The sequence below is a fragment of the Canis lupus genome, chromosome 37, assembly GCF_003254725.2.
Source record: "Canis lupus dingo isolate Sandy chromosome 37, ASM325472v2, whole genome shotgun sequence".
NCBI classification, from domain to species: domain Eukaryota; kingdom Metazoa; phylum Chordata; class Mammalia; order Carnivora; family Canidae; genus Canis; species Canis lupus.
In genome coordinates, this window is record NC_064279.1 from 13,667,233 (window position 1) to 13,684,593 (window position 17,361).

The window sequence follows — 17,361 nt, forward strand, 5'->3', positions numbered from 1 at the left end:
TACATCCTGCTAACTCTGCTATATCAACAACACTGATTCACTCCTCACACCAGTGCTTTTGGCTAATTCCAAAGGGGACTCAGCACAAAAAGAATGTGAAGCATGCAGTACAAATCTAGCAGGAGTGTTGGAAAAACATTTCAGTGTTTGAGTTGCACTTCCTGTTGCTGTGAAAGATCTTTCTTCATTTTCTACCTTAGTTTCCCCTTTAGAAGATAGTGGCACAACTTTCTAGGGGAGTTCACTTGGGCACAGACTGGAGGGACATCTGGTTCATTCAGCCGTCTCCTGGGTAAATCCTCGGGTGATTTCCTTTCACCTGACCCACTACTGCTGGCACATAGTAGGTACTGCTTGCTGGATAAGTAACAAATATTTATTGAAAAGTATTTCGTTATTTCCGTTTACACTTAATAGAACCAGATGATGAGGCTGAGATGCTTGCATTTATCATTACTGACCTCATTTTCTAATCTCTGAATATTAACAGTGTTCAGAGAGAATATTTGTTTTATAGGAAATGGTCTACTCTTTGTGGCTTTGACATTCTGAGTGCTTTTCCTCGCCACTGAGTTGGACAAGGGCAATGCTTTGTTACAAAAGGGGTGGAGGTCATTTTGATATCTTGTATTTAACTCTAAGTATTAATATTCTTTAGATTTCATTCTGGAATTCATATCAGAAAAAAAAGTTTTAATATTAGCTCAGGAAGAAAATACAGTCTGTGTGGTGGCATGTGGCCTACTGCAAAAGCTAAGCTTTTTTAAAGTGAAATTTTCCCTTTAAAAGCTGCTTAACATCCAGTCTTTCCAATAGATATGTTTAAAGCAGAAATACAAATCTGCTCCTGAACCTCCTATGCTTTAAACTGCTTCTTGAAACACAGAAACTTAAAAAATTTACTCCATATATTTAATGTTTGACTGAAGTGATACACATAGCAAGTGGTTTTAGATTTTTTTGGGAGGAGAGAAATTACGTTTCTTTCTGATCTTTTACTTAGTCAAGTGGTACCTAGAGGTCATCTTTGCAGTCTGGGGCAATCAAGCCAAACCTTTCTCTTCTGAGTGATTCGTTTCCTAGGAAGGCTTTTGTTTTTATACCTTCTTTGCTCATAAGGCAGTAACGTATTAATGGTTGAGGTGCCTGGGTGGCTCAGTTGGTTAAGTGACCGACTCTTGATTTCGGCTCACATCATGGTCTTAGGGTTGTGAGGTGGAGCCCTGTGTAGGGCTCTGATCTCAGCATGGAGTCTGCTTGTCCCTCTTCCTCTACTTACTTCTCCCCTCATTCATGGTGGCTCCTTCCCCTCTTTCTCTTCTCTCTCTCTCCCCCTCTTTCCCCCTCCCTCTCCTCCTCCCTCCCACTAAAGAATCAGTCTTTAAAGCAATAATGTGTCAAGGGTTAACCGTGAACCGATGGCTCTCAATCCTGATTGCGTATTAGGATCACCTAACCTGCTCCTAGTGATTGCTTTAGCCTGGGGCTCCAGCTTTGGCTACCTTTGAAAGCTTCCACGGTGTTCTCACTGCAGCCAGAGCACAGGATGGCAGTGGAGTGAGCGGGAGAGGAGTAATGATGTAAGTTTTCATGTATCACTCATTTTGTGGGGAAACAGCATTTTTGGTTCCATTTTCATTATGTAGATTTTTTTTTTTTTTAAGTTTTGAGAGAGAGGGGTACCTGGGTGGCTCAGTGGTTGAGTATCTGCCTTTGACTCAGGTCATGGTCCTGGGATCGAGTCCCACATCAGGCTCCCTGCAGGGAGCCTGTGTTTCCTTCTGCCTATGTCTCTGTCATAGATAAATAAATAAAATCTTAAAAAAAAAAATTTGAAAGAGGAAGAGTGAGAGAGAAGACAAGAATGAAATGAGAAGGGGCTGAGGGAGGGGGAGAGAGAATCCTAGGTGGATACTGAATGAATGGAGCCCAACATGGGGCTTGATCCCAAGACCCCGAGACCACAACCCGAGGGGAAACCAAGAGTCAGACGCTTCACTTAGCGCACCACCCAGGGTCCCCTGTGTAGATGGTTTTAATTCCAATCTCAAACCTTAATGTAAGAAGTACTTAGGGTCATAGAATTTCCTAAAACTGCCAATCCTTGGGCCAGTGCACACATTCTAACTCCTGAAGGGAGGGGCTGAGCACACCACCAAGTGATTTAAAAAAAAAAAAAATTATTTGACAGCAAGGGAGAGGGAGAGAAAGCTCACACAAGCAGGGGGAGAGGCAGGCAGAGGAAGAGGAAGAAGCAGGCCCCACACAGAGCAGGGAGCCCAGTGCAGGACTTGATCCCGGGATCACGACCTGACCTGAAGGCAGACACTCAACTGACGGCCCCCATTGAGTGATTTTGATAGAGTTGAAGTTCAGTGTTCTTCAGTAAATGCCATGTTCCGGTTATCTATGCCAGCATAACAAAACATTCCAAAACACATTAATGTATTTACGCATTATATTTCGTGGGCTGGGGGTCAGGATTTTGCCGTAGTTTGGCTCAGAGAGTGCTTCCGTTCCATGCAGTGTCACCTGGGGTCCCTTGGCGATTCAGCTGGTGGCTGGTCTACCAGGTCCAAGATGGCTTAATTCACACGCCTGCCACCTAGGCCTACCTAGCTAAAAGGCTGGGCTCTGCTGGGCCCTCTTCACACACTCTTGGGGCTTTCTGACAAAGCCCTAAGGGATTTGTACTTACAGGGTGACTGAGGGCTCCTGGTATTTCAAGAGAACCATGCAAGAAGGAGCTTTGGGGTTTATTTGTCATTTCTGTCACATTCTTTGGGGTCAAGCAAGTCTAAAAAAGCCTAGATTTAAGGGGAGGAGAATTAGACTCTTTCAGCAAGAGAAGTAGAAGGAACTTGCAGCAAGCTCTATCAGCCCCATGCAGAAACAGGCAAAAGTCATATTGCTTTGATCCCATCACGACTCTCTGAGTTACTGATTCACAGTTACTATTGTACTACAGGGGCTTAATATCTTCCACCTGGTTACCTTCAGCGATTTCTAAAAGGTATCTCTACCTATATATCCGTGTTTTTATTCACATGGCACAACTAATCTTTTTGAAACATGGGAGTGTGGTGTGGTGGTTAAACAGGACAGACCTTGGAGTGAGACTAGCTGAGTGCAAATTCTGCTTCTGGTATTTATTTCCTTCATGCCTTTGGGCAGTGTACTGTACCTGCACCTTACTGTTACAATTTCCCTTTTACAATTAAAACAACTAGCCCAGTGGGTTGTTTTGAGAATTCAGTGAGTAGTATATGTAATGCCCTAAAATGTGTTGGGATAAAATGGTCTCTATTATTGTTGCTGTTAGCATTTTTATGGCAAGGCATTCAAGCCCTACCATGCTCTGTTGCACCTTTTATTTCCAACCTCATTGCCTAGGACTGTTTCTGTAATCCATGTTGCAGCCTCATTCAGCTCTCTTCTGTGCCATCTGCCTGTCTTCCCGTGTTTTCCATCTTGACTGCTGCTCATGCTGTCATCTGTCAATGGTAAGCTGACTTCTGTCCCCCTCTTCTTTAGAAAGTGGTTTTACTCCAGGGCTTTAGAAGCTTTCCAATCAATGGAAACCAGAATTTTGTACTTTATTCCATGACCCAAACGTGGCTCTGTTCGGTCCCTCTGATTCTCCAGTATACTCACGGCAATACTGCCTACTGCCCTCCCAAACTTTGGCCTTTGCATTTCCCACAGGAGTAGCACGGTTCTGTGCCTTACATGTTGGTGTTTAAAATTAGGTGTGGTATCAGGAAAGCTCAGGTTATGCTGCAGTAACAAACAGTCTGGGTTTCAGTGGCTTAGAATAACTGTCTTATTGGTCATGCCATCAGCCTGGGATGGGTCATAGGAGATCTGCTCATTTCATCATTTGGGGCCCCAGCTGATGGAGACTTCATCCTATAGCATGTTTCCATGATTATAGAAAGTCAGTGGAGATATAAATCAATGCACTGGCTCTTATAACTTCTGCACAGGGGGGCACGTGTTACTTATGCTCACATTTCTATAGCCAGTTACATGTCAAACCTGAGTTCAAGTGGGTGGTAAAGAGTGATTCTCAGGATCACATGTTCTCAGTATAAGAACAACTTATGAACAAGCTCCAGTGGCTACCACAGATGACTCCCTGGCTTCATTACCTATTCCTGTAAGATGCTGCTAGGTTAATAGGACCAAATTGCTATGAAAGCTTCACCTGTGTGTACCTCAAAAGGGTATAGCATTCAATTTGGGTGATTCCATAGGCTGTCGCTCAGCTCTCCTTTGGATGCTGTTTTAAAGAAAAAAAAAACAAAAAATCATGCAGTAGCAGTTATATTGTGTTTATGGTTTTTCTTAGAAATATTAAAGCCTCAAATAGTCTCTTTCATATATTTCTCTTAAAAAAAAAAAAAAAAAGACCTTCTTTTACCCTTGTGGGAGCGCTGACTTCCATCTTGTTAACACTTGCCCAGTGACCTTCCTCAGGACTATGTGTTTCAGGCTCCAAGGAGGTTAAATGTATGTTCTGACCGGAGTGTGGGAAGCCCTATTTCTGATCTCTAAAGTGGTGCACAGAAGGCCCCACTTTAGATAACTAGTAGCGATGACTGGTGCACAGAGGCCCCATTTTATATAACGAGCAGAAATGACGGCTCACTGAAGGCCCCCACTTTAGATAACTAGTAGAGATCATCTACTAGTTAGCAAGACCCAGGAGTCAACTCTAGTATGTTAGAACTCACACCAGGTGACCATAAAATAGGCTCCTGGGCAAAGTCCCCTTCATTTTGGAGGTTTACTAAATTGAGCATGTTTAGTAACAAAGTGATAATGATCTTAGCAAGTTGGAGAGAGAGTCTATAAACCTAATTTTCAGTAACTCAAATTTAAGATAGTAACCAGAAGGAAACTATAGCAGATGCTGACAACCACATACATGAAAGATTACGTTTATTAAATGCAACAGTTGGGACATTTTTTGTTCCTATACAGTCACCCATATGAAGGCCCACCAAAGAACTTTGCTTTAAGGAGTTCTAAGAAGTAGAGACTCGAGGGAAGCCCATAAAGGTTAGGGAATAACTGGAAAGGGGGTTGGCACATAGAGGAACTAGGGTCCTAATTGACTGGTTGAATATATCAGCGGAGTAGAGCTTCTGTTAACATTTTAAGTTGGCAACATTCTCCCAAGGACCAGAAATCACTGCTTGTGTAGCTACTTGTCATCTGTGAAAGGTATGGAAAAATAGGCTAAGGAAGGGCAGAAAATTATAAAGTGAATCAAATAATACAGTGGCAGCAAAGGATTTGAGAACCAAGGGAATGAAGGATATGGGAGTGGCTGTACCTGTGAGGGTGTTCAGCTGTTTGGAGTCCCCAGAGAACTGAAGTGAACGGTGTGGTCTCCCATTCCTGAGCAGGGAATAACTCTTCATTAATTGCTTAGTGTTCTATTCCTTAGGAGTTGTAGGTAGCTGAATTCAGTGGCAGATGAAGTGGTTAATGTGAACTGTAACCTAGTAATGTAAACTTTCATCACATGAAAGCCGGGTATTTTTTTTTTTTTTTAAGACCTGGACCCCTTTGACACTTGGGACGTGTATTAACCCCCTGTCTGTGTGTGTGTGTGCCATATGCTTCATTCTGGAGTCTTAGGAGGACTCTCTGTTTAGAATCCTTACAGCACAGGCAAGGGGAAGTTTGTAAACTAGTCTGTATCCCCAGCCATCAGCTACTTCATAGATATCTATCCCAAAGAGTGGATGTATTGGTGGTTTAAGACAGGCAATAGGGGGAATTTGTTTGTTTTTAATTTTAGGCATTTTAAACAGCACATGCTTGCGTATTTTAAAAATATTTGCTTTAACGCAACACTAAATATTGTAGGGGGCAAGGAAAGTTTACAGTAAAGCACATTTGCTTGGGGAGAAGGTTTCCATGGCTCTCCACTAGCTGTTATATGTTTACAGCCTGCAGAACTTTCACTCTGGCTTTGTTCCCAGGAAAGAAAGCTCTGCCCTTTCCCATTCTTCTACCCTTCGTGTATGTGGGCGGCTGTGCATCTCCTGGGGGAGGGCACTGGGAGTAAAGCTGAGCAGAGTAGTCCTTGGCTCCCAGAATCTCAAGCCAAGTGGAATTGTTCTGAGTTGGCTCGTCTTACTTTCTCATGGTTACGCCTGGAAAGAGGTGGGTTTTGGGCGTCATGTTTCCTGAAAGCATGAACTCTTTATTAGCACAAATAAATCAGTTCGTTGGCTCAGTAGATTTTGGGAGCCCTGGGAACATTAATAAATCCTTGCATAGGGATGTTGCTTACCTGGGAAATACTCCGATTATGATTCCCTGACTCGGACATCATCCGCTCAGTACTCCTCATGCTCCCTCTGACCCCCAAATCCCCAAATGCGTAACACATGTTTGCAAGATGATGATGATATTGAAGGTGAAAGGATTTCAATCTCTAATTTACACTTCTCAGAATAATAGAATGGTTTTAATGTGTCATGTTGTGGATGAAGGGGATGTTTGAAACTGATTTAAAATAAAAGTATGAGGCTGTGTACCTCAATCTGGCACTGTCTCCAGTTATGATGGAATAATGGTTCAGGTAATACCTTGCTATATTGCTCTGGAGTTAGGCTGCTTTTAAGATAAACCAGTTAAAAGTTATAATTTGTACTTCTGTTTCTAAAGTTAAATTTGAATGATTTTTTTTTTTTTTTTTTTTTTTTTTTTAGAGAGGGAGAGGGGGGAGTGCACTTGCGTGGGTTGGGGGCAGTGGGGCAGAGGGAGATCGGGAGAGAGAGAATCCCTAGCAGGCTCCATGCCCAGCGTGGAGCCTGACTCAGGGCTCAATGTAATGACCCTGAGATCATGACCTGAGCCAAAATCAAGAGTTGGACGTTTCACCAACTGAGCTACCCACGTCCCCCTGAATGACATTTTTAAGATGTTTTCTTCCCTGGTAGGTGTTTGGATCTATTTAGAAAATTTTGATTTTGAAAATTAAGTCTGAGAGTGTCCAGGTAAAAAGCATCATGTATTTAACGTTAGCCTTTTTTTTAGTCACCCAAAACATTTTGCTGAATGTTTTGGAGTTGGCACGTGGCATCTATAAAGAATTAAAGTGCCATCTTGCTAAAAGATGATGAAATCTGGGTGCTAACATTTGCAACATGAAACTGAAAGAGATCATGTAAGTAGTTTATCCACATATTTCTGGCTTCTTGTTCTCTTGTCCTTTGTAGAGTCACTTTGATTGTTACTCCACTTCCCGACAGACTGTTTCTCTGAATAGGAAAAACTTGTCTTCCCCGCAGTGTCCTTAGAGCAAGAAATGGCTAGTTAGTTGGTCCAGTCTGTGTTTACTACAGCCCAGCAGTTTTATGTATTTATTTGCACAGCAGTATTGCTATCACATAAAACTTAATTGATAAATGCTTGAAAAATTGCTGTAAGATTTTTGAAGACCTCAATGTTATTTTACAGTTTACATCAAAGTGGCTGTTCAACATTGCATTTTCCAACTGCTTCATGGTGCCAGCCCTCCAGCAGCCAAGGGTAGAGCAGCACCTTGCCTGCCTGCCGGCAGAGTAATTCCACAGCCTGAGCAGGGAAGACTTAAGTAAGGACTTCCTTGCCCACGCTTTGATGCTCTGTAAACACAAAACAAAATTTTTATTTCTGGCTTCTAACCTGTTAGGAGAGTGGTTAGCTCAGTAGGAGCCAAAATGCATCAGAGATAAAAGGAAATAGGCTGGGGAGACTTTACTCCTGGGGCCAGGTGAGAAGTAGCTGGTGTCATTCTGAATGTGCTGCAGATGAAGAAATCCTTGTAGCCCTCTTAGGGTACCCATTTAGAAGCATCCTATTAAAATTTGCTACATAGTTAAAGCTGACATTTTGAACCCTGTCTGAGAAAGTGGGAAACCCTTGTCATGAATAATGCTATGTAGAGCAGTAGATTAGGACTTCTACCTTTTATCTTGCTTTCAATTCTAATGTGGCATTCCATTCTCTGTCATTTTAGTTAAAATGTTACTTGGGAAGGCAGAGGTCATTTGGAGATTGTGTTGTGGCATGTAAATAAAACTAACAGTCTTTGTTTTAAAGTTGTACTGCCTCTCTGTTCTTCATTCACACCGGTTCAAGACAGTTTAAAGATTTTTTTTCTTCGAACAGGATTATGATATGTATTCTATAAATCAAAATGAGGAAACCATTGAAACCGTCTTGTTTTTCATGTCTTTAATAGAGTTAACGGACAGATTAAGTTGGAAAAAGTCTGCAATTATTTTAAAACATGCTGATCAGCTTATTTTAATTTCATCTGCATGTATCACATGTAAAAAGCTTTGCAATATATGGGAAAAGGTAAATCTATGTATAAGTGCAAGCTTGCAGGACATAGCAAAAATGAATGAGTTTGTTTCTTTCAAGCCTATTACCTCTTAAACCAGGATCTTAGACGCCAATCATTGCAGTGGCTACAAAAGTAATTGGAGAAATAAACCCGTGCTGTTTGCATTTTAGACAGGGAGATTCTATTAACCTATGTGCTATTTCTGATTCTTGAAAGATGACATCTTCCTGTTTTACCCTTTTCTCATGTATAGGGGTGCGTATGGGGAAATGTAACACTATTTGGTAGTAGACTGCGTCATGCTTGCTGAGTGTTAGGGAGACACTGGGTTGCTCCTACTCAGCTTTGGTTGGTCGGTGCCTAAATGGAACATAGGCCGTCTCTGTCCGGATTTTTGCTTTTATAGGAGAAGATAACCAGAGTTCTTCTGCAGCCTCCCCCATTTGTACATGGCAAAGAACAGTAACAAGCTCTACACCCCAAACAGCATAGTTCTGCAGGTTGGCTCAGCCAGCTGCTGATTCCTGGTGAATTATTAGGTGGCTGTCTTTTCTTTCCAGTTATGTCTAGTTTAAAGCAAAAAAATGGACAGAAAATTTATTCACAGTTTCCAAGTGCATTTATTCAGTCTTAGCTTTTCAGAGCTAAGACTTTTAAGAGGAGAAGGACAAACATTATATGTTCTCATTCATTTGGGGAATATAAATAATAGTGAAAGGGAAAATAAGGGAAGGGAGAAGAAATGTGTGGGAAATATCAGAAAGGGAGACAGAACGTAAAGACTGCTAACTCTGGGAAACGAACTAGGGGTGGTAGAAGGGGAGGAGGGCGGGGGGTGGGAGTGAATGGGTGACGGGCACTGGGTGTTATTCTGTATGTTAGTAAATTGAACACCAATAAAAAAAAATAATTAAAAAAAAAAAAAAAAAAAAAAATAAAAAACATTTGTCAAAAATTCATAAATTCCTGATTTCTTTGCAAAATAATTTAAAACTGTGTATAAAGTTAACTGTATATTCCTTTTCTGTTACCTGATATCACTTTGAATTTTTAAATTGTATTTTAAAACAAAGTAAGACATTCAAAACTATGTATTCCAAGGTTTTCAACAAATGTCAGCAATTTCATGCCCACTCCTTCTTACCTGTTAGTAGCAGCCACTTTCAACTTATTTATTTATTTTTTAAAGATTTTATTTATTTATTCATGATAGAGAGAGAGAGAGACAGAGACAGGCAGAGACACAGGCAGAGGGAGAAGCAGTCCTGACGTGGGACTCGATCTCGGGACTCCAGGATCGCGCCCCGGGCCAAAGGCAGGCGCTAAACCGCTGAGCCACCCAGGGATCCCCATCTTCTTTAAATGTTTCTTCTCATTTCTTAGCAATATGCTTGAATGATTTTTCTTGATTTTAAAATTTAATATGTTTTCACTTGATCTATTTGTAGACAATGATTTAGTTGTTTTTCACTTCTTTCATCTAGTTCACATCCCTTAGCACTTATCTCCATTCTTCCTGCTTCATTAGTTAAAATTTTGGTGAGATCAGCATTCAGGTTTTTTTTTTTTTATATATTGAAGTATAAAGACACAAAGTTCTATTAGTTTCAGGTGTACAGCATAGTGATTGGGAAAGCCTGTATGTTTTGGTATGCTCGCGCAGTGTAGCTAGCATCTGTCCCCATACATCACTGTTAGAGTACCATTGATTATAGTTCCTATGCTGTACCTTTTATCCCCGTTCACTTACTCATTCCATAACTGCAAGTCTGTATTCTCCACTTGCTTTCACTCATTCTGTCCATTTACCCATCCTCCACCCCTCTAGTAACCATCAGTTCTCTGTATTTATGGGTCTGTTTCTCCTTTTTGTTTATTTGTTTTGTTTTTAGATTCCACAAATACCACATGGTATTTGTCTTTCTCAGTATGACTTCTTTCAATTAGCCTAATATCCTCTAGGTCCATCCGTGTTGTTGCAGAAGGCAAGATCTTCCTCTTTTTTTTTATGGCTGAGTAAATTTTGTGTGAGTGTGTGTGAGCGCACGCGAGAAAGAGAGAGAGAGAGAGGGAGAGGAGAGAGAAAGGGAGAGAGAGAGGGAGGGGGAGGAAGGGAGAGGGAGGGAGGGAGGGAGAGAGGTATTTATACCACGTCTTTATCCATTATCTCTTAGTGGACACTTGAGCTACTTCCATATGTTGGCTACCATAAATAGTGCTGTAGTAAACATTGGGGTGCATATATCTTTTCAAATTAGTATTTTGTTTTCTTTGGGTAAATACCTAGTAGTGCAATTACTGGATCATATGGTATTTCTATTTTTGATTTTTTGAGGAACCTCCATACTGTTTTTCACAGTGGCTTGTACAACTTAACATTCCCATCAACACTACATGAGGATCATGTTCTTCTTATCCTCACCAACACTTTTTTTTTTTTTTTTTTTGACTCTGGCTATTCAGACAGGTGTGAGTGAGGTGATCTCATTGTGTTGTTGATTTCTATATTCCGGATTAGTAATGTTGAGCATCTTTTCATGTACCTGTTTGCCATTGGTGTGTCATCTTTGGAAGGAATGTCTATTCAGGTCCCCTGCGCATCTTATTTTCCTGCCTATTTTTAAATAATGTTAAGGGGCACCTGGCTGCCTCAGTTGATAGAGCATGCAACTTTTGATGTTGGGGTTGTGAGTTTGAGCCCCACATTGGGTGCAGTGATTACTTAAATCTTTAAAAAAAAAGCCTTATTGTTTCTTTGGTGTTAAGTTGTAGACGTTATTTATAGATTTTGGATATTAACCCCTTATACATCATTTGCAAATACCTTTTTGCAATCAGTAGGTTGCTTTTTTGTTTTGTTAATGGTTTCCTTCAATGTGCAAAGGCTCTTTATTTTGATAAATTTTTAATAGTTTATTTTTGCTTTTATTTTCCTTTCCTGAGGAGACCTACATAAAACAGTTCTGCTAAGGCTGATGCCAAATTGCTGCCTGTGTGGTTCCCTGCCCCCCCCCCCCTTCCAGGAATTTTATGGTTTCAAGTCTCACATTGAGGTCTTTAATGTATTTTGAGTTTCTTTTTTGTGTATGGTGTAAAAATTGGTCCAATTTGCCTGGCAGCGTTTGTTGAAGAGATGGTCTTTTCTGCACTGTATGTTCTTGCCTCCTTTGTCATAGATTAATTGACCTTATAAGCATGGGTTTATTTCTGGGCTCTTTTCCAATGATCTATGTGTCTGTTTTTGTGCCAGTACCATACCATTTTGATTACCTCAGCTTTGTAGTGTATCTTGAAATCTGGGAGTGTGATACCTCCAGCTTTGCTCTTCTTAAGATTGCTTTGGCTATTCAGGGTCCTTTGTGGTTCCTTTAAAAAGTTTTTTTTTAAGTTTTTATATAAATTCCAGTTAGTTAGGGGCGCTTGGCTGGCTTAGAAGAGCATGTGGCTCTTGATTTCAGGGTTGTGAGTTTGAGTCCCATGTCGGGCATAAGGATGACTTTAATAATATTTTATTTATTTAATAATAAATAAACTTAAAAAATTAAATTCCGGTTAGTTGACATAGTATAATGTTAGTTTCAGGTGTACAATATGCAAATCTTAATATTTAGGTTTTACCAAATTTTAGCCACATAGTGTACAATAAAGTTTTTCATTTGTACAAATATTTTATTTTCCTGGTTTTAATAATGGTTTCTCTTCTCAATATATTTCAAATACATCTAGCAGATTTTTGAGAAAGGATCTGTAAGAGATTTTTGGTTTTTGATAATTTATCTGAAAATGTCTTTAGTCACACTTGATTATTAAGATCAAATTCTAGATTGAGGTCATTCTTCAGAATTTTGAAGAGTTTCTTTTGTCATTGTTTGTTTTCAGTGTTATTAAAGCCTCTATTTTACCCACTTTACACCTATAAACCTTTCCATTTTTTTCCCTTCCAATTATATGAAATTTCATAATGTCTGTGGTTTTTAAAAATCATTTATTATGCTGGCTCTAAGGGCATTTGCTAGAGCTTTTAGGTCTGTAGACATCCTTCAATTTTGAGAAACTATTTCTGTAACCTCATTCTGCCCCCCTCTCCCCAACCACTCCCCAACACACGCACATGCAGACACAATTTTTCAGGTATTCTTTCGGACTCTTCTGCATTTGGACTTCCTGAAGTACTCCTCTAAATTTCTTTATCTGTTTTTTTTTTTTTCCTGTCTTTCTGTTCTACTCTCTGCGATGCTTTCTGAGATCTATTTTTCTTTTGAATTTATTTCTACCACCAAATTTTCCAGTTTATGAATGTTTTTAAGTATAGCTGTTTTTGCATGGATGCAGTATACTCATCTAAGGATATTAAAGTCTTTTTGAAGTTTTTTTTCTATTTACACTGTCTTTTCACAGGGATATTTATTTTTCATTTTTATTTGTGTTGGTCTTTGACCTTCATGTTAGAGGATTTCCACACATGTATGGTGAGCTTTACCACCTTTTCATATTTGAGAGAATCTATGTTCTTGTCTTATTGACTGGTAGTGTTTTTTCTCTGTAGGGTCATTCTGTGTCCCGTTGGGCCTCCTAAATGTCAGAGTCCATAGATTTGTTCTTTTTCCCTTCTACTGGTTCATTTTCCCATACAGCAGCAGTTTTTAGAACTTTGGTCTCATGGCTGTTTCACTTAATATTAAAAACTATTAAGGATGTAATGGACGAGTGCTGTTTGATAGAAATACAATGGAGGGGATCCCTGGGTGGCTCAGCAGTTTAGCGCCTGCCTTCGGCCCAGGCCCAGGGTGCGGTCCTGGAGTCCCAGGATCAAGTCCTGCATCTGGCTCCCTGCATGGAGCCTGCTTCTCCCTCTGTGTCTCTGCCTCTCTCTCTCTCTCTCTCTCTCTCTGTCTCATGAATAAATAAATTAAAAATCTTTAAAAAAAATGAAAATAAAAAAAATGCAAGCTATAGATGTGGTTTTAAATTTCCTGGTAGCCACACTAAAAGATTGGGTTAAGTAAAATATATTAATTTCAATGATTCCAAAATACTGTTTTGACATGTAATCAAATATAAGAAGTTGATAAATTTTATGTTCTTTTTAATACAAAGTCTTTGAAATCCAGTGTATATTTTACATATAGAGCATATCTCAATTCAGACTGGTCATATTTCAAGAGTCCAGTAATCACACAAGACTAGTTACTTACTATCTACTACTATCTTATTGGCAGTGCAGCTATGGAACTTTTGTTTATGTAGGTTGTATCTTGCAGTATTTATATACTTGAAACTAAGATAAAAAAATCATAAAAATAGTTACCTCATTTAAAAATGCAGTAGTAAACCCATTACATGTTAACAGAAATAGTTATTTTACGTGAAGGTTTTTTAAGACAATTTCATAAGTGACATTGTTTTACATTTTTGCAAATTATCATAATGTATAGCTTAATCGAAGACCCCCTAAGTCCTCATATCTATCATTGCTTTCGGTCTGTCGCAATATGCTGTTTGAAATAGAGGAAAAGGGCATCCCTGGGTGACTCAGCAGTTGGGCGTCTGCCTTCGGCCCAGGGCGTGATCCTGGAGTCTCGGGATCTAGTCCCATGTCGGGCTCCCTGCATGGGGCCTGCTTCTCCCTCTGCCTGTGTCTCTGCCCCTATCTCTCTCTCTCTCTCTCTCTCTCTCTCTCTTTCTCTGTCTCATGATTATATAAATAAAATCTTAAAAAAAAGAAAAAAATAGAGGAAGAAAATCTGTCCCATTCAGATATGTAGTTGGAAAATGGTGGAATATTTTAATACTCTTTTCATATAACTGTGGGTATTTTTTTTTTTTTGATACTACACCAAAACTCAACAGGTGGTCTAGTTCTTAACAGTGGCAGTAGAATCTGAAATTCTATCAGTGGGCTTTTCAAATCCATTGGTTTGTCTTTCCCTTTGAAGGGATCTTAACCCATACACAGATTTGTAACATTTTTGAGATGCATTGGTTATTTGGACAATGCTGGTTGACTGAATTATGCCAACCTTCCAAATATTGACACATTTCATTATACTATGTCAAAATACCACATTTGCTTGTATTACTATTAGTCTTATCAGAAAAATCTTCAAGGATGAGAAACTATCAAGCCCATGGTGATAGATAGAACTTATCCCAAACCCTAAGTTTTGCTTGAAAGCTTGAATTTATCATTGGCAATAAGTACTGTCAATTGTTATTCTTGAAGTGATAGGCTCACTGTATTGATTATTTAGAAACTTTCTGCCAAATACCCAAGTCTGCATAACCATGGTTTCTCTATCAGACATTTTTTTTGAGGTGAAAATGGTGTTCCATGAAAAAAGGCCAGTGGTTCAGCATGCAAGGTAAAGAATAGTATGTGTCCTTTCCCTGGAGATCACACTCATTCTTTAGTGTGTAGCAGAAGTGCGATATATGTATATGTATATATATAATATATACACACACATATATACACACACACTTGTTGCATAGGATATTGAAAATATAGGTGATTCAAGATTTATTAATAATTTTTACTCCCTCAGGATCTTTTAAGTGAACTCAGTTTTTATTTTTTTTTATTTTTTATTTTTTATTTTTTTTTAAAGTGAACTCAGTTTTTAAAAAATTTCTGAATATGAAATGCCAAGGAGTATAGTGACTACTGTTGTGTGCCATTGTTTTGATTTTTGCTAAGAAAGGAGCAGCTTTTCCTACCCTTGATTTTGTACTATTAATGCAGATTCAACAGTGAAAATGGCAAATTATGTCAAAGTATTGAACATAGTTTCAGTTTTATGTCCTTTCTGCTCATCCCCAGTCTGTGGACCATACTTTGTAAGCTGTGGTCCTAGAGGCATTATCTGATCTTATTGCTTCAGAGGTAAAAAGCCTGGGCAACCAATGTCCAGGTTGGTTAGAGTAAGAAGTGGGCCAGGAGAAGCTTTACTCATTTTTAATGCAGCTTTTCACCTAATTTCTTAGTGTTTACTCTTGCTCAGCTGTTCTCCACATCCACAAAGTTCCTATCCCAAGTTCACAGGCTCCTTTGCTTTGTTTCTCCATAGAGTAAACCTCAAATTTTCCATTTAGGTTGGGAGACTTGATTGCCTATGAGGAGTATCAGCCAGTTCTCTTTTCATCTGTGGCCTCAATCTTAGGGACCTGGTGCCTTCAGGTCTGTCTTTGGTTTTTTGTTTGTTGGCTTCTTTCTAGACTGGCTCAGGTGTTTGCTATCTCTGCTCTAAGTCCAGGTATTACCCTTGTACCTGCTTTCAACCTTCCATTTTGCTTCGCTATATCTCGTCTGTGGTGATTTGCACTTCTTGTGTGATTTATTTTAAGTTCCTTTATTAGGGGGGTTAGGCCTAGGAGAATTGCCAAGAGGAATGCATGCATTCAACTCAGGGTTATCTAGAAATCCTCTCCTTTTGGAGTTTGTCTTAGTATGTTCAGGCTGGCATAATAATACCATACACTGGGCAGACTATAAGCAATTTTCAGTTTGTTAGGCTGGAAAGTTCAATATCATGGCTCTAGCAGATTTCAGTATCGGGTGAGGGCCCTCTTCCTCACTGATGGCTGTCTTCAGTGTTCTCATGTGGTAGCAGCGGTGAGGGAACACTGTGAGGCCTCTTTTATAAGAGCACTAATCCTATTCCTGAATCTTCTTCCCTCATGACTTAGCCTCCTTCCAAAGCCTCCCTCTCCCAATACCATCACATTGGGCATGAGGTTTCAACTTATGATCTTTAGGTGGGGACACAGACATTCAATCAGTAATAGTTCAACTGGAGAAAATCTTGTGTACGGTTCCAAATCCCTACTCTTCTATGTGGGGAAGATACAGTCCCCAAATACAATCCCAAATACAAATACAATCTTGTAGCACCCTACTTATTTTTGACATTTCCTTTGTATCTTTCACTTTTTTAGATAGCTTCTCAGCATCTTCATTATGTTCATTACATTTCAAATGTAAAAAATTTTCAGAAGAACGACAGCAGGTCAAGTATCTGATCTGTCCTGCTATCCCCTGTTAGAGCTCACTGCTTCCCATGCCTTTTCAGAAGTTTGTAGCTGTCATGATGAAGACACAGGACTTGAGGGGGATAATTGACCAGCAATTTCACTTTTGTTTTCCAATGTACCTTTAAATGTATTCCATGAGGATAGTTCTTCCCATGCCCTTGAATGAAATCCCAGTACTCTCCTAATCGACTCAAAGCAATAGAGTATATTCCTGTCAGTAGTTCATACAGTCTAGTATAATAGCCAGAAGTGAAAACTTTACTCAGCATTCACGGTTATGCCCTTCACCCAGCTCAGGTCTGCTCCAGGATGTCACTAGCAGGGGATGAAGGGTACTGCTAGCCTTTCTTCTCTTACCTCACTTGTATTACTCATTCCCCAGTTTACTCTCCAGTTCTCACAATGTCATTGCTGGTGTGTGGAGAGGGAGGGCTGGTAAGTAGAGCAGTGTATTTCCTACTGCCTGCTGGAACAAAGGAACACAAAATTATCTGTTAGTCCTGGATGTCAGAAGACAAATGTTGTCTCAATGGGCTAAACTCAAAGTGTGGCCAGAAGTGCTTTCTTTTCTGGGGGTTTTGGGGTAGTGTCCATTTAATTATCTTTTCCAGCTTGTAGAGACTGCCTGCATTCCCTAGCTCTTGGTGCCATCCTCCATTTTCAAAATCATTCTCCTGTCACATCACCATCTCTGACTCTCTGCTCCAATTTCCTCTTCCACTTTGGGAACTTATGTAATTAAATTGGATCCACATGGATAATTCTGGATAATCTCTCCCACTTTAAAATCAGTGACCAGCAATCCTAATTTTTTTCTGTAGCCTTTGAGTGAGTTAAGGTTTGAGGGATTAGGAAATCCTTTTTCAAGGGACGGTCATTAGTCTATTACCATAGGCAACAAAACTTGCAGCTAGGACTGTTGAGTACTCCTGCATGTGTGCTCTCTTGGATTAGCAGATGAGGAATCTGACTCT

At 39.8% G+C, this 17,361-nt stretch overlaps 1 protein-coding gene across 7 annotated transcripts in view; it reads left to right on the plus strand.

The window, feature by feature from the left end:
* The window catches only part of PARD3B (par-3 family cell polarity regulator beta), a 981,548-nt gene that overhangs the window by 62,051 nt on the left and 902,136 nt on the right, over positions 1 to 17,361 (plus strand). The window contains exon 1 of one of the 7 annotated variants that reach the window (XM_049106754.1): positions 173 to 343. The exons of 3 other annotated variants lie outside the window; for them this stretch is intronic. Coding sequence is in view for 1 of the 4 variants with exons in the window: in XM_049106750.1 (XP_048962707.1) it covers positions 3,411 to 3,503 (93 nt within the window). In the remaining 3 variants the exon portion in view is untranslated. Of the gene's footprint in view, positions 1 to 172; positions 348 to 3,325; positions 3,504 to 17,361 lie in introns of those variants that run through there. 3 more of the 7 variants (XM_049106753.1, XM_049106752.1, XM_049106750.1) reach the window with 3 other exon arrangements.